Source organism: Astyanax mexicanus, chromosome 12 (genome assembly GCF_023375975.1).
Source record: "Astyanax mexicanus isolate ESR-SI-001 chromosome 12, AstMex3_surface, whole genome shotgun sequence".
Taxonomy (NCBI): Eukaryota; Metazoa; Chordata; class Actinopteri; order Characiformes; family Acestrorhamphidae; genus Astyanax; species Astyanax mexicanus.
Genome location: NC_064419.1, coordinates 37,998,742 through 38,024,958, shown reverse-complemented (window position 1 = coordinate 38,024,958; position 26,217 = coordinate 37,998,742). Strand labels below are relative to the sequence as shown.

Here is a 26,217-nt window from a genome sequence, read left to right as displayed (position 1 = left end):
CCCGAGTGAGCTCAGGCTGAGTTGATATGCCTGTCCCAGCTGATCTGCTAATCAGTCCGGACCGCAGATCAGCTGGGGACAGGCAGAACTGAGCGTTTTGGCGTGGGCGGACCAACTCCCCCGCCTCCTCACGCCACAATATATATATATTTTTTTTTTCTGAATAGTGGTATTTGATATATATCACAGTATCTTTTATCTGAATGTGAAATATGTCTTGAATTTGTTTAGTTTTTTAGAGATATAATATACATTTCAACATTTTTGGGCTGCATTTATTGGAAGAGAAAGGCAAACTGTTGGAGCTAACTGGAATGCTACATAGTCTATATCGATATATCTCATATGTCTTATCTTTTATCTCATATGAAAATAAATACATTTTTAAAAACTCTGTATATTGCCCAGCCGTAGTTTCAAATACTTCAAACAGTTAATAAAGACTGTCTGGTCTGTTTCATGATAAATCAAGATACATTTTCAAAAAATATTTTAATTACATTGGATATGTTTTTTTTTTTTTTAGGGTGGACACCTTAAGCTTTACCTTAGATAATTATGGAGACGATATGAAAAATATTAAGTAAAAATAATATTATAAATTGTTGAACATTCAGCAAGTGTCTACAGTTTCTTTATAAAATAACACAGTGTGAAGGTTGTGATGTGATATCCCTGATATCAAAGTTTACTCTCTTTAAAGGGATGTACAGGGTGGACAGCGGGTTCTTGGACAGATGTTTGAGGATGTTTTTTCTCTTACCGTAGTCCTGGTCGTAGAAGATAATGAACTTCTGCCATGTGTACTCCATGACCACGTGGAAAATGACATCGTTAAGGTAGACAGGTGGCCGCACGAACAGCGTGTAGTCGTCAGGCTGGCCCGGGGTGGTAGGGGGGCAGCTGGAGCGCGGGGTACCCGCCGGTGCCCGCTGGATAAACAGATGGGGGATGTGCATGGCGTCAGCCAGAGACTGCAGCGAACCCGCAGACATGCAGCCAATGGAGCTCACCAGGGCCAGGATACCTCTGTTCATCAGCTCACAAGCTGCAGAGAAGAAAGAGAAGAGAAAGAAAGAAAGAGCAATGTTATTTTTAGTCATTATGTGTGGTTCATTAAGGGTTTCTGGCTTGAATGTGTTGTTGAGTTGAAGGTCTCAGATGTGGAGAAAATCTGCATCTCTACAGAAGTAAAAGTACTACTACTGTGATTAAATATTACTTGAGTAAATGTAATTATTTCTAGAAGCAACAGTTTTTTCTCTAAAACCCATAAATAACTTTATATCAACTTTATATCAAATCCTTTTAACTACAAAAGCAAATAAGAAAGGTAAAAATACAACTAGCTTGATTAAAGTTCAAATCTTTGAAGCTTCAAAGCTAAGCACTGCCACTGTTTTCTGGACTTTTTAAACATATAGACTTTCCAACCAGGGGAAACAACATATTGGACCAGGTCTTTACTACACACAGAGGAGCCTACCGAGCCTCCCCCCTCCCCCACCTGGGAGCCTCTGATCACCTCACCATTATGCTAATGCCAGCTTACAGACCACTGGTTAAAGTCACCAAACCAGTTCTTAAGCAGGTACGAGTATGGCCAGAGGGTTCCTCAGAGGCACTTCAGGACTGTTTCAGAACAACAGACTGGAATATGTTCAGAGAGGCTGCCACCCACAACAACTCCACAGACATTCAGGAGTACACAGAAACTGTCTATGCCTACATCACCAAGTGCACTGATGATGTAACCGACCTCAAGACAGTCACTGTTCGAGCGAATCAAAAACCATGGCTGACAGGAGAGGTCCACAAGCTCCTGAAGGCTAGAAATGCAGCCTTCAGAACAGGTGACCAGGCAGGCCTGAGGTCAGCCAGGGCCAACCTGTCCCGCGGGATCAGGAAAGCTAAGAGGCTGTACTCAAAGAAGATTTCCCAACACTTCAGTGACAGTTGAGACACACAGAACCTGTGGCAGGGTATCCAGTCTATCACAGGCTATAAACCACATCCACAGACCTGCGACAGCGACACATCTCTGCTGAACGACCTGAATGGGTTCTTCGCAAGGTTCGAGCCACTCAACAACACACCCGCCCAGAAATCCATCCTTCCTCCTGGTGACCAGGTGCTGACGCTGTCCCCAGACAGTGTGAGGAGAGCATTCAGCACGATCAATGCTCGGAAAGCTCCTGGGCCTGACAACATTCCTGGCCGTGTGCTGAGAGACTGTGCCTGGGAACTCGCAGAGGTTTATACTGACATTTATAACACCTCTCTGAGTCAGGCGGTGGTTCCCACATGCTTCAAAGCCACCACCATCATCCCTGTCCCAAAGAAGGCATCGCCATCCTGTTTCAATGACTATCGTCCAGTTGCACTCACCCCCATCCTCATGAAGTGCTTCGAACGACTAGTCATGCATCACATCAAGTCTTTGCCCCCCCCCTCCCTGGACCCCTACCAGTTTGCTTATCGGTCAAATCGCTCGACCGATGATGCCATCTCCACTGTTCTCCACTCAGCCCTCACACACCTAGACAAGAAGAACACCTACGTCAGAATGCTGTTTGTTGACTTCAGCTCAGCATTCAACACAATCGTCCCCCAACAGCTCATACACAAACTGGACAGTCTGGGGCTGAGCACTTCACTGTGCAACTGGCTGTTAGACTTCCTGACTGGAAGACCACAGGCAGTGCGGGTTGGCAGCAGCACATCCAGCATCACCACACTGAACACAGGGGCTCCCCAAGGATGTGTGCTGAGCCCCCTTCTGTTCACTCTGCTGACCCCAGATTGCACAAAAGCACACACCTCCAACCTCTTCGTCAAGTTTGCGGATGACACGACGGTGGTGGGTCTCATCAGCAACAACGATGAGTCACACTACAGGAGCGAGGTGAGCCGCCTGGCCTCCTGGTGCAAACACAATAATCTCTCTCTGAACACAGAGAAGACCAAGGAGATTGTTGTGGACTTCAGGAGAACTCACACACTGCACACCCCTCTGTTCATCAACGGAACTGCTGTCGAGAGGGTGAGCAGCACCAAGTTCCTGGGTGTGCACGTCACAGAGTCTGGCAGGAGATCCCTCTCACCCGCTACACAGCTTCTTCAGCCTGCTGCCATCAGGGAGGAGACTGCGGAGTCTCGGGGCGAGGACCAGCAGACTGCGAGACAGCCCCATCCATCAGGCTGTGAGGATGCTGAACTCTCTTCTTGCTCTACCCCCCATCCCAATCCTGCCCCCAGCACACACTCACTCAGCATCCTGACCCCCCCCACTAATAAAGTACTGAAACTCTGCACTACAATGCACAAAGTACTGGTCCCTTCCAAACGGACTTGCACTACACAACACCTGCACTACTGATATACTTGCACTGTCATACACACTTTAATTCCACTTAATTAAACTGTGAACTTACGGACTTACGCACCCATTCACTTTACCAGCCTTAAGCTATATACCATATACTGTATTTGCACTACTGTTATTTACTATTTTTACTGTCATTCCATCTCAATCACCATCAATATTGCACTATTGTCTTACATATGTTTATTGTGTCTTGCTGTATTGAACATATAGTGTCTCCCACTCTTTTATATTATAATTATATATCTATTTTTACTTATTTACTTATATTTATATATCTATTCCTCCCCCACACCACTGCACCTTGTTTTTGTCTCATGTATGTCTATTTGTGTCCCTGCTGTATTGTACACATAGTGTCTCCCATTCTCCTTTATTATATCTATTATCTGTACTTGCTGTAAAATTGGGAAGGAGAGTAATGTAATTTCAATTCTCTGTATGTCCTGTACATATGCAGTATTGACAATAAAACTACTTGACTTGACTTGACTATGATCAGAAGACCGCTGGTTCGAATCCTGTTCATGTAGCTTGCCATCGGCTACCGGAGCCCTGAGAGAGCACAATTGGCCTTGCTCTCTCTTCCTGGGTGGATAGATGGCGCTCTCTCCCCACATCACTCCAAAGGGTGATGTAGATCAGCACAAGGCATCTGTGAGCTGATGTATCGGAACCGAGTCGCTGCACTTTCCACCAAGCATGTTGGCTACTCGGTTCGAAATTAGTGGGTTGGGTAATTGGCCTTGTAAATTGGGGACAGACACTGATCTATAGCTATAAACAGGAAGACAGTCAAACCTTACAATCAGCACCAATCAGAACTTCTATTTCAGCTAGGGTTAGGTAGACAAAGGGAAACAGACAATCAAACCCAGATGTAAAACCAATCAGGATTTCTTCTTCTCTTAAATGGGAAGCACTGGTTTTCTCAACTCATAACTCAATAATAATGTTTTTACAATGATTCACAAACTAATATTTATACACTTGCCCATTGTTTTTGTTCCACAGTGTATGGACTTTACTAAAGGTATCAAAAAAGCATTATTTTTACTGCTTCTTCACAAAGATACAACCTGCTGTTTTCCAGAGGTGCTAGTTCCCACCATTAGAGCAGTGAATGAACCTGCAAGGTCAAGGTAAACGCTGTGCACTCGACACTAACTCTCTTCATGAATAAGTTTCTGGGAGCATTATTATTGCTCTGACAGAGGCTGAGGCTATTTGTAGAGCTAAAAAAAAAAAAAAGTCAGCGTTCACTAGCAGCACACTCAGTGATAAAATGCTTGCATCCGGACTGTAATTGAAAAAAAAAAAAAAAAACAGGAGGACCAGTGAGTTTTTCGGCTTTCTCGTCACATGACATCGCGTTTAGTAGCTCCTCCATTTCCTCTTGCTGTTGTGTTTACATGGATCTCTGTGGACAAGTAGCTATTTTATTAAACACGAGGAGACACAATTTAGAGATGTGCGTCTGGACATGAATAAAATTACAGGAGGGCCACGGATTTCAGTGAAAACTGTATGTTATTCAGCCAGTAATTTTCTCATAAGACGTCTTAAAATAAAAAATAAAAAATAAAAAATAAAAAATGGTTGTTCTGAATGAGAATAAAATCACAGGAGGACCCCCCATAAAAGGGTAATTTACCCCAGGCAGGATTCATACACATTTTAACCAATACATTTCCATGATTCTTTCATGACTTTTTCATGCCTTCATGGCAAATTTTCATGACCATATGATTTTTAAAAAACATCAGTGCAGACATGGACAATAAAACAAAAAATAAACTAAATAAAACTATAATTAAAATTGATTATAGTAAGCCTAAATGTTGACACACAGTCTTTAATAATAAAATGTGTGCAAGATTATGAGAGTTCCATTGTGTAATTCAGTAAATTACTGAATTAACTCTGTGCTGATGTATTTGTTTGCTCAAAATAGATTTTTTCCATCGATAAACTGAAACGATTTGTAGGCCAAATTTCCATGACTTTTTCAAAACTTCCTTGCTATTTTTATTTTTCCAAAACTTATCCAGGCCTGGAAATTGCTATTTTCAAATTCAATGACTTTTCCAGTTTTTTATGACTGTACAAACCCTGCCCAGGACCCCCTGAGAAACTAATCCCATCCCAACTTGAGGAAAACCTCTGACAATCTAAAAAAAAAAAACAGCTCCTTTTAATAAAGCACTTTATGTATTGTCTTTGTCTTTGTTTTTGAGCTCAAGTAGCTCAACCTTGAACATAATCCAGATCCAGAAGCCAAGGAGTGAGCAATCACTGAAGCTTTCCTCTGCCCTTAATTACTACTCTAGAAGGTCAAATATCACTACTTGTGCTGCATTTAAAGGAGCATTAGCAGCACTGTACTAATAGAAGACACTCTTCAGCTTCCAGGGTATGGCATTGGATACAGCAGGAGGCTACGGTGCTCGTTCTCCACAGGGAAAAAAGCATAAGGTCAGTATGATTGCATAGTAAAGCAAGGTGCTTTACACTAAAAGCTACAGAGCACTTTGCATAAACATATCAATTATTCAAACGCATAGCTTGCAAAAAAAAAAAAAAAAAAACAGCCCAGTGATCCATCATTAGAGGGCACTAATGCTGCTACTGAGCCCTTTAGATGCTCTCCTCACTTCACACCATCATTTCACTTCCCAGCGGAGACAGGGATATATTTATATGTGTGTTTTAGAGTGCTGTTTTAGACTCTCTGTATTACTGTCTTTAAACATCACAAGTTGCAGTTCACCTCGTGAACCTGGCTTGTAAACTGGCTTGCACTCTTGCACATACTTATTCTCACTTTCACTTATTCAAAAAGAGTTGAACGGGAATTATCCACAAGGGGGAGCAAGCTGTTAAAACTCGAAAAGATTCCATAGATTTTGGTGCTTCGCATCAACGACACTGCGTGTTGTTCAGTCTGCCCATTCTGGACAACTGTTCTACTAAAGACTCCATTTCCAAGCATTCTCAGCCCATGGACTACAATGACTTGGCTGAACACGTGACACTGCAGCGTTCAGCCTCTCCCACTTTCTGATTGTTCATGTCCACACCTGTGTTCACCTATATAAATAGCCCTCTGTTTCCTTTGCTACTCGCCGAGTATTATCTAGTTCTCTAGCTCTGTTACAACATGTATTTCTTACTTTCTTGCCCTCTTGTTATCAACCCTATTCTGCTCTTTGTTTACTCTCTTGTCTAGCCCTCTAGTTCTGCTGTTGATCTTTAGTTACCGACCTTGCTTTCTTCTCTGACTACTCTCTTGCCTTATCCCTTTACTCCTGATTGTTTAACCATGCTCGTTACATTCTGGTATGTTGCTATATATTGCTGCGCTGTTGTTCACTAGTTGTACATTGTACACCAATCCCTTTGGGATCTGTGTTAACAATAAACCTGTGTTTTCTAATCAGCATGATTGCATGTAATGATTTATACTGTTTAATACACAATATTTATACATTTAAAATGCTAAAATTTTCCCAAAAATTGCATAATGTATGACTTTTACCAGTAAGTTTGTAAGGAGCAGCAAATTTGCTGAAGTACAGCATTATACATAAGTTTCAGTCAAAGTACTTATACACTCTTTTGTGGTTTAAAAAGTCCCAATGTTTAACGTTGACATCAGACATTAATGTATGTCTAGTAAATAAATGCAATAAATGTATTTAATTTAGTAAAGCTGATGTCTGTAAGTTTTGCGATTTTGGGATTTTTAGGGCCCTCTCTGATGAGACTGGGTAATTGCACCGAGCATGCGGAAGAATCGCTTTTAACTGGGCAGGTGTGATGCGGTCTCCTTTCAGAGCGGATGGATCCGATTCCAGGTTATGTTCAGTCTGAAATTTCTCTGTGAAGTGAAGTTTCTTTCTCACAACTACAGAGTTTTTATTATGAGTGAATAAGCTACTGAGGTCTGAGTTTCCCCTTCTGAAGTCTCCATTGCTCCACCAGCAGCCGCTCGAGGTTAGTAAAACTGAGCCGGATCCTCTTTTAGAGGCTGTACGTGTGACGTCGCATGTTTAGACGTGTGATGTGGCCAGATGAAGAACTCCAGTGACCAGACACTCTAGTGTTTAGAATGAATATACAGTATTAGGCTTAGCAGGGATGGTCGTTCCAGCACACTGGTACCTTTAAACACAATATTTTGTCCATTCTCTACTCAAAAAATGCTTCTGCTTTCAGTTTAGTTATTTAATATTTAAAAAATTACAGCCAAACAAAAGCCCTAACTTCCAACTTTCAACTTCCAATCTAGAGTAAGTTCCTAATTATATCGTACCAAAAAAATAAAGCCCAGTCGTCCTCGTCCCCTCCATAAGTCACTCGCCCTTTCATGCCCCAACGCCAACACCAACCCCATGTCAGCCCACCGTCTCCCCTCCCCCACCCCCCTCTCGCGCTCCAGGACACACAGTTGCGCTGATGCCAGACACACACATTCATCTCACTCGGCTCGTTTAATTCCTCGTCGCCGGACTCACGCAAGGTGAAACATGGAGTGTGTCGGGCCAAGCCGAAGTGCAAAGTAATTTGCCAACTGCGGCAGAAAAAGGGGGAGCGTCAGGGGCAGGATGCACGGAGGAGAAGGAGTGTGGCCCCGTGCTGCTGAAAAAGCAAAAAAAAATAAATAAATAAAATCAGAGAAAGCGATAGAACGGGGCTCCTAATCTCCAGGTCTAGACCAAAAGACCAAAATGGCTGCAGGCCACAAGCGAGTTTAGTGAGGGTTTTTATTTCTAATTTCAATTTTTTTTCCATTTTCTCTCCAATTTACATGGCCAATAAGCCAACCCACTCATTAGGACTCCCCCTATTACTAGTGATTCCCCAACACCAGGAGGGAGAAGACTAGGACATGCTTCTTCTGATACATGTAAAGTCAGCCACCCCCTCTTTTCAAACTGCTGCTGATGCAGCATTACTGAGCAGCAAGACCAATTGTGCCCTTTTGGGGCTCCAGTAAGCTGATGGCAAGCTACATGACTGGGATTCTAACCGGCAATCATAGTTCTTTCTACGTTTGACCATGTTTGCCTGTTTTCACAACCAAAATGATTTTTACTTTGCCCTTTGGAAAAAAATAAGAGAGGAAGATGAAGGATCACAAGCCATCTAACCAAGCTGAACTGCTTGAATTTTTGAACCTGGAGTGGCATGAAATTATCCAAAAGCAGTGTGTAAGACTGGTGGAGGAGAACATGCCAAGATGCATGAAAACTGTGATTAAAAACCAGGGTTATTCCACCAAATATTGATGTCTGAACTCTTAAAACTTTATGAATATCCACTTGTTTTTTTATTTCCATTATTTGAGGTCTGAAAGCTCTGCATCTTTTTTATTATTATTTCAGCCATGTCTCATTTTCTGCAAATAAATGCTTTAAATGACAATATTTTGGGGGGGGGAATTAGGGAGAAATGTTGTCTGTAGTTTATAGAATAAATCAACAATGTTCATTTTTCATCACACATATATCTATAAATAGCAAAATCAGAGAAACTGATTCAGAAACTGTAGTGATCTCTTACTTTTTTTCCCAGAGCTGTAATTTTTTCCTTTCTTATATTTGGACCACTTCCACAAATTCCATCAAACAATCGGCAACAAAAACCAAACGTTTAACTAACGCAAAACTCCAATTCTTTTTCTCTGTCAAATATAAACTCTATCAGGCCTGGAAAAAGCGAGACATAGACAAATCTTCTTCGGTTGATCCCTCAAAAGGAGCGCAATTACCATGAAAAGCTGGGAGCATGTGCTGTAATTCATTACTCTAAATGCCACGGTTCTTTCCTGTCTAATGCAAACTCGGCAAGATTAACCGTCAATCAGCTCCACAATACGTAATAATGAGCGGAGGCTTCTTACGCTGATCCCGCCGAGAGTTCACGTACCATTACTACCTCCGAGCGTGTGCTTTAATTGACTAATTGCGCAACTTTTAAAAGCTGAATAAGCCTACCTTGAGTTAACAAGATTTGCTTTAACGAGAGGGAAGAACGTCGGCAATGCTACATTAGCCCCGCGCCATGGATCGGACCGGCTGAAAACTGATAGGCTGGCTAATCCGTCCTTATTAAGGCACTATTGTGAATTAGGGCCTTGATCCTCCTGTGAAACGGAGTCAGTCTGCGAGACTCCATACTGTCCTCATCAATTGATCCCGCTAACTGCGTTAGCATCGGGCAGTGCGGGATGTTCATTACAAAACGGGATTACCATAATTAAACCAGTGATTCGATTTCTCCTGATTAGTTTATGTATTAAATAATTAATGTGGTTCTATTCAGTCTTCAGCATCTGATGTTCAAAGGGAGCCGTGGTTGGAGTGAGACGAGCGGTCGTGGTGATTATCGCTGACAATCGCGGGTTATGAAGATATAATTTAATGTCATAGCGGGTTCATCTGCTGGTCAGTCTGTTGAAAAAGTGAAAAAAATATATGTATTGAGAAAAGTTTGGTAACTCATGGGTCATATTCATATTCATATTTAGTCATATTCTCAGTCTAAGCACAACCAGAGCAGTATCATATATGCTATTCACGCTCACACATTATAAAAGGACGCAGTACTTCACTTCCTGTGCTTGATGTTTCAGGCTAATTCATGTCTGCGACTCACATGGAATGAATGGGCTGTGCTGGCATTGCACAATGATATCAGTATTATGTTTGTATTGAAAGATTAGTGGCATTAATTAAACACGATAACATTAATTATACATTAAAAGAGCCTGTAATTACCATCAGACACTCTTTAAGAATTAATTTGCCAAGGGTACTTGAGTAAATTGAAAAAAAAAAAAATATATATATATATAAATATATATATATATATATATATATATATATATATATATATATATATATATATATATATATATACATATATATTTATATATATAAATAAACTGTGTAAGCACATCACAGGTTAGTTTGTCTTTTCTGTATATTAATACAGGCACATTTTTTTATCAGTTTTTTAAATGTTATTGTGGTATTTTGTAAGAAAGTGAGGTTACGCTTAGAAATTAAATGATTGACAGATAACGATTCCTCAGTAAATCAAATAGTTCTATATCACGAATCATCACGAATATATATGATGTCTATATATGTGCTGTTGTGAAGTCATCCTGTGACTAAACTTCACAGGATGACTTCACAACAGCACATATATAGACATCATATATATTCGTGATGATGTCTTTGAGAAGACGAAACTGAATCTTCACTGGAAGCACTACTTTTTCTTTTCACTGTTTTCCCTGCGAATCCGTATCAGTTTGGGAGGGAAATCAGTTCAGATAACTGTTTGATAATTGGTCAAATTAGAGTGAAGAACATCAGATTTAGAAAAGATGAACAAATTAGGGCCACCTTGAACACAGCATTAAGCACAAGTTTTCTGCTACAGAGTGCCTAATTTTATCTGCATTGAAGTTCCATGAAGATTATTTCCTATAAACCTTGTGTGCACTACTTAAAGCCTGCGTCAGCAAAAGGTGTGCACCCTAAAGTAGCTGAATTCACTAATTGGAAGGGCATGTGGATAGTTTTGGATATATGGTGTATACTGTATGATTTATAGCTCTATTATATTAAAGCTGATCAGTGCTACAACTAAAAATCTTCCTTTAAAAAAAGCATTTTTTTATCAAACCAAAAAGTTTCAATCTGTCCATCACCCATGCTTGTACTTCAAGATTTAACATCAAAAACTTTTAAAACCATCACATACTGTCGCTGCTGTTTTGACAAACATTGTCAGTATGCTTGTCCCTTAAAACACAATAGCTGAAGACCAGCTGTTTTGTCATACGTTTTTTTTGTTAAAGAAAAGTTTTGATAGTTACAGAGAGTCAGCTGTCTGTTGAGACTCCTGTTTGAATACAGGCTTCATCAAAGCACAGATGATGCCATCACAAGCTTGATGCGGCTCTTTTTTTCAAACATCTGGAAGATTCTATATTATTCTATAGCACATACCTGTTCATTTTAGTTCTGCTTTTAACCCTTTTTCAGACCTGAATTGTCTCTAGTGAGAATGCAGTTTTCTGTCTTTAATGCACAGAAAAGAAGACTTTAAACATTCTACTATAAAATCTATAAAGCTAGCAAATAAATCCAATTAACTCAAATATTTCATTGGAAGCCTTTGTGTAATATTTTATATTTCAAATTGACCCTTTTATTTCATAAATCATCCCTAAACAGTAAAAAAAAAAAAAAAAAAAAACATGTATAAATAGGCTCTAAATCACATTAAATTAGTAAAAAAAATGCTGTTACTTTCCCTCAATGGTTCTAGTACTACTGTTTTTCTGTTGCAGTGGGCGGAGCCAATGTACATTGGTTTCATTGGTTTATAAACTTGTTCATTGGCTGGTTCGTGGTCTATTCTGATAGACAACAGCTCTCAAATAGTGTTATATGTAACAAAACATTTAAGAATAAAAAGAAAATACATGATGTAAATTGTAATAGATGCAGGGTCTAAAAGGGTTAATAAAATATGGTATTGTTTATTGACCAGAAAGTTAACTTTCCTAACTAATTACTTTATAGATAAATACTATAGATTAAATACTATAGGTTTTTACACAATAGAACAATGTGATTGGATCCAGGCAACAAAAGGCTGGAAAAGTAAGTGGTACTAATAAAAACCTCCTACAATAGCAGCATTTTGCATTTTATCCCATAAAAGGATAAAAAAGAGCATTTTAAAAAACATCCCTCAGCATTAGCGAACTTTGGATATCCCACCACCTGCATTACATAATATCATCAAAAGATTCAGAAATATGGAGGAATCTCTGTGCACAAGGGGCAAAATCAATGGTCAATATTGGATGCTGGTGATCTTGCACCGGATCAAACTAACCCAGGAACACCATTGCTGTTCCTGAGAAATGAACATAACAGGAGGGTTAAAAACTCCCTTTTCCCCTTTTTTCCCTCAGTCCAAGCTTTGGCCAAGAAAAGACAACACCATTTCAACACATTGTGTTGACAAATGGCTTCGTCTTTGCATGACAGCTTTATCTTTAACTCACATGATCAAGCTATCTTAGGCTTAATGCACAAAAAAAGCCAGTGTCAGTATATAGTTCTCCTCTAAAATAAGAAAGTTTTGAGGAACAGTCAGATAAAACTCATTGTACTTTGAGTGCCAAAAAGACAGAGAAGACTGTCCGATCCCTGGAGTACCAGCGTTCACAGGCTGGTGGTTAATCATAATGAAACCAATCCGCCCGTCACTTCCTATGAGTTCCCCAGAGTCTACGTTGACATGGAAGACTCATGTTGAGGCTTTTTCTCTAAGATTACAGCAGAGACTGTATTTATTACCCACACCTGTGTGCTAGAGCAGAAGTTCACCATACTGCTCTGTCATGTTGTCCTGGAGAGCAGCAGAAGATACAGTATCACAGCCAGGCTTGATAACCTTCCAGGGCAGCTAAAACTATCCAAATACTGTTCTTAAGCGGACAGCCTGGAAGATTACTGGAGCTCAGTAATGCCTCATCTCTTCAGTCTGTTTAAGGACAGTCTGTTTTAAGCAGATATGAGCTGACCCAACTCATACTCTGCAATCAGAAATGGGAGGGTAGCCAATTTATGAGAACCAGGTAGGCTAAATGGGTTCAAACCCAATTTCTGGGTTTCTATTAGGCTTCAGTCTTCTTAATGCCAGGAAGAATAAAGTGAAGAGTGAACAGAATGTTACAGTATGTGAAATTTGGGTTTTACAGTAGATTGCCATGCTCTAAGGCTAAATTCCTGCTTTCACAAACTCTACTGACTACATTTCCTACAATCCACCTTGCTCTGAGTCTTCTGTCATGAGCCCACCTCCAGCCAATCATGGGCAGTTCCAATGTTTCCAGTCACCATCCTACAATGCACACACCTGTCTGGTTGCTTCACTCCTTTGCAAAGTATTGCCAACTTTTTTGAGTGGTTCCTGATGTAGTGCTCCTAAAGGGATTGTATCATGGGTGTTTTATGGGTGTTCAGCTTTACGCACTGAAATTCCTTCAGATTTATTGAATATTTCAATTATATTAAGCACTGCAAAAGGAGAAATACACAAATAATATCTAGTTTTTCTTTAATAGACATTGTATTTAAAACTTTTATTGATTTTCTTACACATTTTCTGACAAACAGAAGATGTTCTGCTTATATATGCACATCACAACCTCTTCTTTTATATAAAGTCATGATTACCTTAACAACTGATTTTACCTTGTTACCATTGCCTTATTATCCCTAAATTGCCTCCGTCACAGCATTTTGTTTTGGAATGTGTTGCAGGCTCACAGACGCCTTGTGCTGATCGGCATCACCCTTTGGGGTGACGTGAGGAGAGAGCGCACCATCTACCCACCCAGAGGGAGCAAGGCCAATTGTGCTTCCTCATGACTCTGGTAGCTGATGGCAAGCTGCATGAACAGGATTCGAACCGGCAATCTCTTGATCATAGTGGCAGCGCCTTAGTCCGCTGGACCACTCATGTCAGTTATTAAAAGTATTTTAAATAACTGACATTAAGTTAACCTGACAAATCATACAAAATGCCTACTGTCTGCAATCAAATAAAAGACTAATTTAAAGTAAGAAACATACCATTTTCTTAATGCTTTTTTTTAAGCTCCACTCCTTTGCGAAGTATTGCCAACTTTTTTGAGTGTCATCTCATGCGTCTGGACATGTACTAGCGCCTAGTGGGAGTGTAGCTGCTGCAACTTTTAAGGTGAAGGAATGTAAAATTAATATTACAACTAAATGTAGCAAAAAAAAAAGTCTAGGTCTCAGGAGGATATAAATACTGTATACTACTAGATCACAATTAGAGTCAGGTCTGACTGTTGCAAGCCATGATTGGTAGGCCAAAAATCAGAGTCTGCACCACTCAAAGACTAATCGATCTCAAGATCTAAACTAGATCCAATCAAGTCAGACACAGACAACACAGACACAGACGCAGTTTTTATGATTTGGGATTGTACAACATACTTTTAGGGGACTGTAAAATGCCAAATTGTGAAAATGCATCCGTCTCTATGCGATGCTCTTTATGGACAGCTGTGTCTGTAGCAATATTGGAAATTGGCCACTTGGAAAAGGCTTCTCATCCAAGAAATCCGAGCATGTCTGGAAGAAATCCTGCCCGTGCTGGCTGAGCTTTTCTCTGAGGTTTTGTGGCATTAAGTGTTGTCCCGCGTCTCCGCAGCACCACCTAATGCAAGTACAACAGCAGTCATAGCTGAGTGGCGGTGTAGTGACTGCGGAGTGCTTCTGCGGAAAGGCCCCATTTACTCCTGACAGGTGAGCACGACGGAAAGCTCAATATCATGCTCTGCTGCCGCCACTGTGCTCAAGCATTCTCTCTCTCTCTCTCTTTCTTTCTCAGAGCGTACTCCCTCCCTCACACACCTGCGATACCTGTGTCTGCATGTACTGCTTTCTTCCAAAAAGCATTACTTAAATTACTTACAAGTGCTTACTATGGTCTAACCTCTAGAATGTGTGACCTGAAAGCCTGAGAGTGAATTTCACACTAAGAACTTCATGCCTTAAGCAACAATACAGAACACTTCTACTGTAAAATCACATTTTTACATCATTTTTTTCGAAACTCCACTACACTGTAATTGGAAGAATGGAGCTGTGTAATTGGAATCATTAGTACTCCAGGTCACAAACAATCTATATGCACTATTTAACTTTGGTGGAGCTGCACAAGACCTCTCACAATCATATCCGCTATCTAAAACAAGACATATTTGCGTAAAATCCTGTAATATTACTCTGCTATCTCTATCACAATTGAAGAAACCAATATTAATTCTCACAAATGCTCCATGCCTCTAGGGGGGGCTCCTGAGCACAAAACTTCAACCCTTACATAATGCTCCTTGAAACTCTTCACACCCATAGAGAATATGTTTTTGCAAGAAGAACCATTATGTGAGATTTTTTTTTACATAATGCTGTTTTAAATGCGTCACATCTGTAGGGGCGGTTCACAACAAAAAACAATTCTCACATAAACATTCTTCTTTTTTTTTTTTTTTTTCATATTTTTAATAAGACATTTTTTTCCAGGGTCTTCCAGGAAGCTGTATTTAATATATATATATTTTATTTTCAATGTAGCATATTTTAAACATTATTTATTCGTATTCCACTTTAATCACCAATTTAAAATTCTATTTAAATATGAATATTAGTGCTAATTACGTAAAAATAACGATGGCATCTTGAAGGTACATGAGGGTCAGGCTTGACCATAATGCATTGTGCATTAAAACACACTTAAAGTCACTTAATTTAAATCTGGCAATTTAAATAAAACACTTTGTATTTATTTATTTATTTATTGTTGCTGTCTGTTTTACTTTTCTTCTTATTTTAATCACCCTGTTCTAAAAAAAAAGGTCATTTTATTTAATACTAGTATCAATGCTAACATTAAAAAATAATGATGGCATCGTGCAGGTGCTTAAGGGTCAGACGTGACTAAAATGTGCGCTAATGATGTGTTTTACATTTGTTGCCGAAAATACTTATTGCTCGATGTCATCGCTGTCTTGTCCTTTTATCTTGTCCGTAATAAGCGCATGCCAACCACCAGCACCCAACACACACACACACACACACATACACTAACATTGTGTAATATCCTGTAATATTGTGTTTGCATCAGTGTAATATGGTACAACTTCACCAGTAGTGCCAATTAGTCATCATATGGAATGCCATCACAACTTAATTTGCTCTTAAAACATACACACACACACACACACACACACACACACATAGACAAAAACACACACAGAAAGAGAGACACACACACACACACAAAGCCCAAACCTGCTTGGGAAACCTGTCACTGTTGCACATCCAAGATGAATGTGTCTAAGGAGAGTTTGGGGTCTTTCTTTTTTTTGGGAGTTTTGTAGTGAAGGCTTTTGTTGCTGTGACTTCTACGCTAAAGATTTGGAGCTCTCTCTCTCTCTCAATCTCTCTCTCTCTCAATCTCTTTCTTTCGGTTTTCCTCCTCCCTTCCACCCTGGCCCTGCCGTCGCAAAGCGCACCGCCCCGTTATCACCAGAAGGCATGCTCTGAGCGCTGTAGGCGTCTGTGCAAACAGATATTAGATAACGGCCCCGTCTGATCCAATTCTAATTGTAACTCATTTAATTGCTTGCAAATTAGCCACTTATCAATTAGCTCCTTAGAGGTCAGAATGCCAGACATTGTTCTGAGAAAACCTTGAGATTGTATAATCCTATTGAAAAGCTCAAGTTGATTGATATCGCCCCAGAAGCACAATTGCGAGTGTTCTGTGTGGCATGAATAGAAAAAGTGCTTGTCTCCAGGTTGGGTAGAAGCATGGTGCTTGGGTTTCTGCGAAACTATTCAAGGCACATTAATGGAAATCCTTGAGAATAAAATTCTACTTATGCATAAACGATCTAAGGTGCAAGATGCGAGAGGGTAAAGACTCAATTCCTGCTTGCCTAGATGTACATAAAGCAATTCAAGACACCCCCACAAGGGGTCTTTATGCATAAATGGAAATGCAAGAGGGTAGACACACCTTTTTTGCAGTATACACACAAGGCAAGTCAAGGAACATACAATGGGGAAGTGCTGAAAATAGGTCTTGATCTATAAACAACGAGGTAAAAGAGTAGCTACACACTTTCTAGCACTTACATGTGAAGCATTTCTGGGTCATTGCTAAGGATGGGAATGCAATACAAGAGCATCTCATGACCTCTGTACCTTTGCTTGATCTATGTTGATCTACGTCTGATGGAAATTGATGTAGAGCATACAGTATACAGTCTAAATTTAGTTCTAATACTATGAAGTTGGTGCTACCACAATGAAGAAACAGGTCTACTCCAAGGCAATTGTTGCTTGAAGGTTGAAGAGAAGTGGTCTTGGAAGGCGAGGTATCCTAACATCATACCTTCGACTGTACCCCAAGGTGTCAGAACTTGGGCTGCCCCCTACCCTGGGCATGTGTGCTCACTGTGCACCTAATGTGTGGATAGTAGATTTATGGATAAAGGGTTAAAAGATTAGTTTTACTATGTAGGCCTGGGCAGACTTCCACCACCACGGTCAACATAACATCTTTTTAACGTCTGATTCTGATTGTGTAGAGAGGTAACAGACATAAATCAATCAAAAGCATCTCTTTTTCTTTAACTTTCTTGAACTTTTCACAAAGTAGCGAGTGGTCATCTCAGATGTGACACCTGGGGAGAAGGGGCTCAAGGGTTTAAAGAGTTTAAAGAATCAAACTAGCAACCTTTCCACTTTCAAGGCCACTTTCCCAAACTTACTAGTAGTATTGGACACAGATAATGCTTCCATTGTCTTCATCAAATTTTAGCAGACACAGATAAAGCAAAGATACAGAGCTTAAGCAATGATGCTGTCTGTTCAAAGCTGGTGTATTTGGTCCACTTGTGGTTTGGTGCTGGTGCTTGCCTTCCTCTAGATCAGGCTCATCCCATTGTATAATTTCCCAAGCCGTTTATTATTTTTTTTCTTTCTATCTGATTAATTAGTACCACACTAAATACTGCCTAACTGTGCATATAATTGTTTAAACCTGCATGGACTTTCAAATTAGAACTGACCATGTGTCCTACACTACTCTAGTGTGGGTTTCCATTTTTTTTAGAGAGGTTTCTCTTAAGGTTTCGTCCTTTTGATTCAAGGACGCTTTTCCTTGCCCATGCTGTCGTTGGCTTGCTCAAAAGAAAAAAACAAACAAAAAAAACATAGGCTTAGATCTTTGTAAAGTTTAAGTACTTTTTATTACTTCAGTAACCATTTTACTTCAACTGAATCTCAAACCTCCTTTTAAAACAGTCCTAGGAATGCCCCCGCAAGGCACATCAATAGAAGTCCTCAGAGAAGATCTTTATGTATAAACGGCGACATAACACCCTTCATCTCCGACAAGGACTCAAAGCACAGCTTGTATTTGTATCTGCGTCTGGGGAACATGGGGGAAATGTCAAGTAGCATTTTCTCTCTTTGCACCTCCCACTTTGTAGATGTATGCCACACGACGTGGCATCGAGAGCGGCCGCGAACACGCAGCGCTATGAAGGCGAGTGAGTCAATCCTTGCCTGGTGGGAGAGTCTCCAAATGTCAAGGTGTAAGCATTTGATGAAGGGACGTTTTGTGCCGGTATTTGCGGGGACCTGTCTTGCTGCCTGTCTGTGTAATGAAGACACATGGGTGAGTTAGCATGCCAGCTGGCTGCGAACAAGTAGGGCCCAATCAATGTGCTTCAGGCCCACCTGGTGCTGCATGTTCCTGAAGAGTTCTTAAGAAATCGGCGCGTCTCCTCGGAGAAACAAAGCCATGGAGGCGTACAAGAAGTTCTACCTCTCTCCAGCTCTACCTCTACTCCTCGAAAGACTTGATTGAGGAGAAGGCACAGTTTCCCCTTGCCACTCGGGGAGTCCGGAGTACCGGTGCGCTTCTCCCGGCGAATCAGCATGCAAAAGTTTCCCCTCTAATTGAAGCGATTCAAATTGAGCCATTCATCACAGGCGAATCTCTTCCGAGTAACGTGTCTGGAATGAACCTGTGATTCGTTAGAAAACTCCCCGTTTCTCATCCATCCTACCTCTCCTCCTCTTTCATCTCCCGCTTCCATTCATCTTCCTCAGTGCGCTAGCCCCCTCCTCCCCTCTGCATCCCCTGCTCCATTCCTACCACACAGCTCTTATCTTCTTCCAGGGTTAGCGGTTAGCCTGGCGGTGGAATCCCTTAGGACCTCCTTAACTTGGAGGCCAAAACACAGAGTGGACGTTCCTCGATTTTTTTATTGAAGCTGGGTAACAGTCTTTTTACTTCAATTCTGATGCCAAAATGATAGTTTTTCGATATTTCTGTTGCATGAGAACTTGAGAAATCTCCCTTTCCAGAGAATATATTAGGTTCATTGTTGAAAAGGATTCTTCAGTTTGGAACTATGAAGGAACGCCTTGAAGGGTCACTAAACTGCCTGATTTTTGCTGACTCCATCTTCAGCACAAATACGAAAAGGCTAAAAAAATGGGAGGGGTAGCTTGTGTGGGGCACTGGGTGATGTATGGATTTAGAGGCAGGGAAGGAGAGAGGAAGAGCTGATTGGCTGAGCTGCAGCAGGAGCAGTGTGCCTCTGATAGAGGTGAGGCCAAGATGGTTGGACGTCAGCAGGGAGCCGTGTATTATTCATTGTCTGATCAGCATATCCTCATCTATAGCACAGTTAAAAAAACTGCAGAGGTGGAAATTACCACAATAAAAGTGTTTTTTTTTATGTTTTATTACTTTAGCAGAGCACATTTCAGCTAATCATGGAAAAATATATATGGTTTAGGGTTTAGTGACACTTTAAGGTGTAGTTCAAGGATATTTCAAGAACGATTAAGCTGCTTCAAGGAATATATGTTCTTCAAGGTTCCTCAAAGTACCTTAAAGGGGTTCCTCTTCAAACTGAAGAACCCCTAAAAGGTTCCTTAAGTAACCAACAGTGTTGGGCACATTACTTTGAAAAAGTTATTAGTTATAGTTACTAGTTACTTCTCCAAAAAAAGTAACTGGGTTACTAACTGAGTTACTCCACTATAAAAGTAACTAGTTACCAGTAAAAGTAACTATTGCGTTACTTTTGTGTTTTACTCGCCCTCAATACTTTAAAAGCATACTATTGGCACTAGTTACTACATAGTTACTACAGTATTTAATACATTTTGTGTCCCAAATTAAAATGGTGCAAAAGTTACAAACAGGCCACCTCAGTCACTTTAGGCCACTGGATGATTTAAGGTGGAAATGGACATCTTGAACAAGAATATATTGGATTAAACAAGTAAAAAATAATGTATTGAAGTGAGATGATGCCCTAAACGTAACTAGAAGCAAAGAGTGAGGTTGCTGAACTTCACTTGACTTTTACTCCAGGTAAAATTCCTAAGGGGAAAAGGTGACACTCTAAAACAAGCAGTTGGGGTACAAATAAGAAGTTTTTAGCTTTAGTTTCTGACAAAATTGGTCTTTCTGCTAATCATCATCTCCACACAAGTTAAGGTCAGGCCACTGGCTCTTATCAGAGGGTGTGACGAACGCTAAGCAAAACTTCACATCACATACAGCCTCTGCCAGGGCTGCTGCAATGGCAAAAAAAAAAAAAAAAAAAGAGAACCCAGCTACTTTTTATCTCGCAAAAGTAAGAAAGCTGGCTAGTTTACTGCGACTGATGTATGCTCGCTGGAAGCAGGTTCAGCTTTAATATGTGGTGGGGATGGTGATAAGGAAGGTACTGCAGCACTTCAGGGGGTAGTAAAGGACCCCCATTTCTTGTGTAGTCAAAAAACCCTGCAGTTTTCCTGCCTGAGATTAATTTGGTGTGTTTGGTATGTTTCATTAGCTTTGATGTATTAGAGAACTTTTTTAAAAAGTCCAGGCAAACTTTAGACTTCTTTGCTTACTTTCCTCTCCATCCTGAGGAACTATTCTGACGTGACATTTGAAAGGGAGAGGGAGTAACAACATGCTGAGGAATGGGTTTGCTTATTTCAGTTTTGTTATTTTACATATGCAAGAGCTACAGTACATACAGTCACATGACCCAACCAACAATAAGTTAAAAATCTGTATGTGATTTATTATAATTTTACAAAACATATATTAGAACTATTCTCCATTAATTCTCATTACATTAGAGTCTACTTTTCTTTTTTTGACTGCTCTAGTGGCTTTTTTACATGGATATGGATCAGCGCAGAACTATCAAACTGATCTGGGCTCAGTTTTCTCAGCACAGTTTGCTAGTTTACATACTTGCAGCCCACAAAACCATTCGTTGGGAGGGTTAATGACATTGGGATCCACTGATTGGCTAGCTAAGCCTTGCTAACACAGTGGTAGGCTGGTAACCAGAAGAATACTAATGTTGTGGTACACTGAAAAAAAAAAATGATGAGTAAAATTTACGTAAAAAAAAGTTTCGCAACTTTCTGCATTAGCTTTTTTTAAGTAAATTTTATTTCAGATAAAATTTGAGTAACTTCAACTCAGTTTCAAGACTTAAATGTTACATAGAGTAAATAAGAGAACTGAACTTCAGTCAATCCTTTCTTTTAGTAAACTTTACTTCATTTCTGCATTCAATATTACCTAATTACAATTACTTTATTTATACAATATTACTCAAATAATTTATGATACATAATATTTGAGTAATTTCCTGACATTTACACATGGATGGCATGTAATACATTCTTTTTTTAGTATATTAGTATATTAAACACTAACTAACATTAGTATCCTAAAAATAATATATTACATGCCATCCATGTGTTGAGACAGTGAGACTTGGTCTGTATACAAAATAAATCTTTGAGATTATATAAATATTTAAAGGTGTTTTAACTAAAAAATATTTAAATTTCAGTAATATTGTATAAATTAAATAATTATAGTTAGGTAATATTGTATGCAGAAATTAGGTAAAGTTTACTAAAAGAAAGGATTGACTGAAGTTCAGTTCACTTATTTACTCTATGTAAAATTTAAGTCCTGAAACTTAACTTGAAGTTACTTAAATTAATTTGAAATTAAATTTACTTAAAAAAGCAAATGCAGAGTTGCCAAACTTTTTTCAAGTAAATTTCACGCATCATTTTTTTCAGTGTAAAGTTGTAGGATGAAGCTGGAATCTAGTGACATGAGCTGATGCTGGTTGCCAGGTTGCTAACACTTCAGTAGTGATGCTGGACAACACCAGCAGTTACCCATTTCATAAGTTAGCATGCTAACCTGACGACTCTGTGAAATCGGGGCAGGAATCAAAAAACAACAATTGTCTCATAATCATTATGATTTAGCAACAAAGCAAATGGAGAAAAAAAAAAAAAAAAAAAAAGAGACCGCATGCTCTGGTTACAGAATGGAACACCATGGCCCACCAGTAGCCATTTGCTGAAAAAAAAAGAAGTGGGAAAAAGTTTTCCATAGTGGATAAAATAAAATCAATCAAGTAAAGTAAATCAACTTCACTTTAAGATGCACTTTTCTTTGCATGAACATGAAGAAAGATATTGCAAGAAAATGTCAAAAAAGTTATTTAATAATCTCTCCCCTGCAGTATGTCGTATCTTGTCCTTTTGACTTTTTGCCATTTTTCTCCTTTATTCCCATTCTGCTCCTTCTCTTTTATTATATCAACAGAAGTCATCCATCACACTCGAGATTTCTTTATATAAAAAAAAAAAAAAAAAACATCTCAGTAAAAGAAGCCTGGAACCTGGCCCTGTCCTTAAAAGCTTTCTTCGATTGCTGTTTTCATATATTGGTGAGCAATATTTTTATTGGAGAGCTTTATTGGAATTTGTGTAGATGTGTGTATTTATGTCACAAGTCATTTCTTATGGGGCGCATACTTCAGCATAGTGAGGTCAAATCCAAAGAGGAGGAGGAAACTGACACAGGAAGTGTAGCTTAAAGCTGATATCCTGCATTTATCATATTATACATTTGATGGTGTTGATAAATAAAATAAAGATAAAGATAAGGATAAAGGGCTTCAGGTGGTTTCTTGAGGTAGACGATAGAGGAATCACTTTTAATTACATGAAGAGCCATGGTTCCATTAGAAATAAATCCACCAAAGACCAAACAACCATCGAAAAAGTATATCATTTAATAATTTTAATCTTTTTAATTCTCATGTACATATTTTTTTTATCACAAACACAGGACTTTATTTAATCATCATTCTTACGAAGAAATTTCTTCCCAAGAAGCTCTTCCTAACACAATTCTGTCCACTCTACACGAACACACAAGCATTCAAGGGCAAGTTACAGGAACCAATTTACCATTGGTCCACACTGGAAAAAAAAAAAAAAAACACATAGAAAAAAACATGGAAACTTCACCCAGAGAGGAACTTGAACCCAAAAACCTAGAAGTGAAAGGTTAATGAACTAACAACTAGTAAAACAAAACGTTTTATAAACAATAGCTGAATTAGCTCTATAGAATATTATATATTATATAGTCCAGGACAGGACGTGCAGGTGTAAAAAGAAACCTTTGTTAAATAAAACACAGAGAATGTTCAAAGCAGACAGGGTCAATACCAGCAAACAACAGCCAGAGAGAAATGTATAACATACCATAAACAGGTAACAGTCCAGGGGTCAAACACAAGAAGGCATGTGGTAAACCGAACAATACTCAGCAAGGTGTGTGTGGAGTGAAACTGTATTAATACTGAGGTACACAGGTGAAATCAATATTCAGGTGATTTGCTTTTTGGAAGTACCGTGTGCATTGTAAGAGAAACAGGTGTGCCTTCGGTGCGAGGCGTGACAATACCACATTTATGTGCACTAACTATAGGTACTTATACAAACCAGACATACAGTACAGGCCACAAGTTTGGACACACCTTCTCTTTTTCAATGTGTTTTATTTATTTTCATGACTATTTACATTGTAGATTCTCACTGAAGGCATCAAAACTATGATTGAACACATGTGGAGTTTTATTTACTTAACAAAAAAAGGTGAAATAACTAAAAACATGTTTTAAATTCTAGTTTCTTCAATATAGCCACCTTTTGCTCTGATTACTGCTTTGCACACTCTTGGCATCATTCTCTCAATGAGCTTCAAGAGGTGGTCACCTGAAATGGTTTTCCAACAGTCTTGAAGGAAGGAGTTCCCAGAGGTGTTTATTAGCACTTGTTGGCTCTTTGCCTTCTTCACTCTGTGCTCCAGCTCACCCCAAACCATCTGGATTGGGTTCAGGTCCGGTGACTGTGGAGGCCAGGTCATTTTTCCACATGTGTTCATTCATAGTTTTGATGCCTTCAGTGAGAATCTACAGTGTAAATAGTCATGAAAATAAAGAAAGCGCATTGAATGAGAAGATGTGTCCAAACCTGTGGCTAATTAATGCATATAAATGTTAATAATTGCTGTCACGCCTCACACTTAAGGTGCACCTGTTTCTCCTACGCTGCACACGGTACTTCCAGAAAGCAAATCACCTGAATATTGATTTCATCTATGCACCTCACTATAAATACAGCTTCACTCCACATACAATTTGCTGAGTATTGTTTGGAGAAGTTGTGTCCAACCTTTTGGCCTGTACTGTATGTCTAACTATATCTTATGTGCCTATAAAAATAAATAAAAAATAACTCCCTTCCCACATGGATAGCACACCTTTACTACCTCATTGAGTCCTTTATAAGCAGACTGCAAAGAGCACTAAACTAAACTATTCATGAACATGTTTGACCAGACTGCTCCCATTCAGCATAAACCTGCAGTATTGACCTTGTCGTCCTGAAGGAATTGAGGGATAAGGAATTGAAATGCCTGGGTTTCTCTCTTTCCTTCTTTTTCTCTTTCTTTTATATTTCTCTCCATCCCTTCCACATAAGCCGCGCTGCTTTCTACCTCGCTTACGTATGCAGGAGGAAACAGCAGATATGGCTGAGAGGATAATTTATTGGGCCAAAAGACTATGACTTTAGTAGAAAGAGGTTATGAGAAGCCGACCCCTCTGAGCAGAAAGAGAAAGAGAGAGAGAGAGAGAGAGAGAGAGAGAGAGAGAGAGAGGGGAAAGAGGCTTTGAAGAGATTTTGGCTAAGGGCTAAATTCAAAGAAAAAGCCTCTTCAAACATCAATGCTTCCAAGGGACACATTTGCACATGAGTTTGAATCATGGGTGTGAGAGTGTAGCATGATTCTGCATGCTTCTGTGTGTGTGTGTGTGTGTGTGTGTGTGTGTGTGTGTACATACAACTGCTCAAAAGTTTAGAAGTGATTGTAATATTAAGGATCTTTTTTATTTTATTCAAAAAATAATAATAAAAAATACAGTGTAAAATTATTAGGACTGTGTGTTAGTTATAAGAACTTAGTGATATAATATGTATCACAATACAGGGGGTCCGATTCAATATATCACAATATACTGTACTTTGAAAAGCAAGGTGTTTAAATCTAGTTTTCCTAGTATAAAAAACATGATTTTTTTTATTTATAAAATATGAAAAGTAAAAGAATAGGTTACTTTTCATTACAGCTGTCAAATCAACAAGTACATTTTGATTAATGATTAATGTATCACAGACAAAATTGGTCTGTTAGTCATTAGCCATTAAAGCTAATCCAACATTTTGGGCTTCAGAATAAAAGTCCCATAAAAGGCCAGATCATAATAATTAAAAGATGTTAGCAACAACAATAAAAAACATCATTTTTTTTTTTACATTTCATTTGAACTAGTCATGCTTTATTTGGACTTTACTACTACTATGTTCCGATCAAAATATGGTCAAATACGTAAATCCTGCTAATATTTGCATCTCATGTTTTAAGCATTTTAAGCAAGGCTAATATATTGTATTATTAATATAATATTTAACACACTTCAGCAACACATTTTAACTAATAATGTAAAAAATGAAAAAAAAAGAGTATGAATAAATTTTACATGAATTAAGGTGCATTAAAATATAAAAAAACTGGGTTAGTGTTGTAAGAAATATAGTTTTTACAGTATTGGACTGTTATTGACTGATGTTCATTATAGAAGGAGCATTTAAGTATATTGCAGTTTTTCATTTATTTGTTTGCTCTGCTTATAAAATTCAATTTAATTTTTATGAAAAGTATTTTTTTTTTTTTTTGCCAAAAGTGAAAAATGCAATTCATTTAGATTAAATATTCAC

The 26,217-nt window shown here is 39.0% G+C and overlaps 1 protein-coding gene across 2 annotated transcripts in view; it reads right to left on the bottom strand.

Moving 5' to 3' along the window:
• The window catches only part of grid2 (glutamate receptor, ionotropic, delta 2), an 874,963-nt gene that overhangs the window by 375,445 nt on the left and 473,301 nt on the right, over window positions 1-26,217 (bottom strand). For both annotated transcript variants that reach the window (XM_049485584.1, XM_049485583.1), the window contains exon 3: window positions 764-1,048. In XM_049485584.1, the coding sequence (XP_049341541.1) occupies window positions 764-1,048 (285 nt within the window). The remainder of the gene's footprint in view (window positions 1-763; window positions 1,049-26,217) is intronic.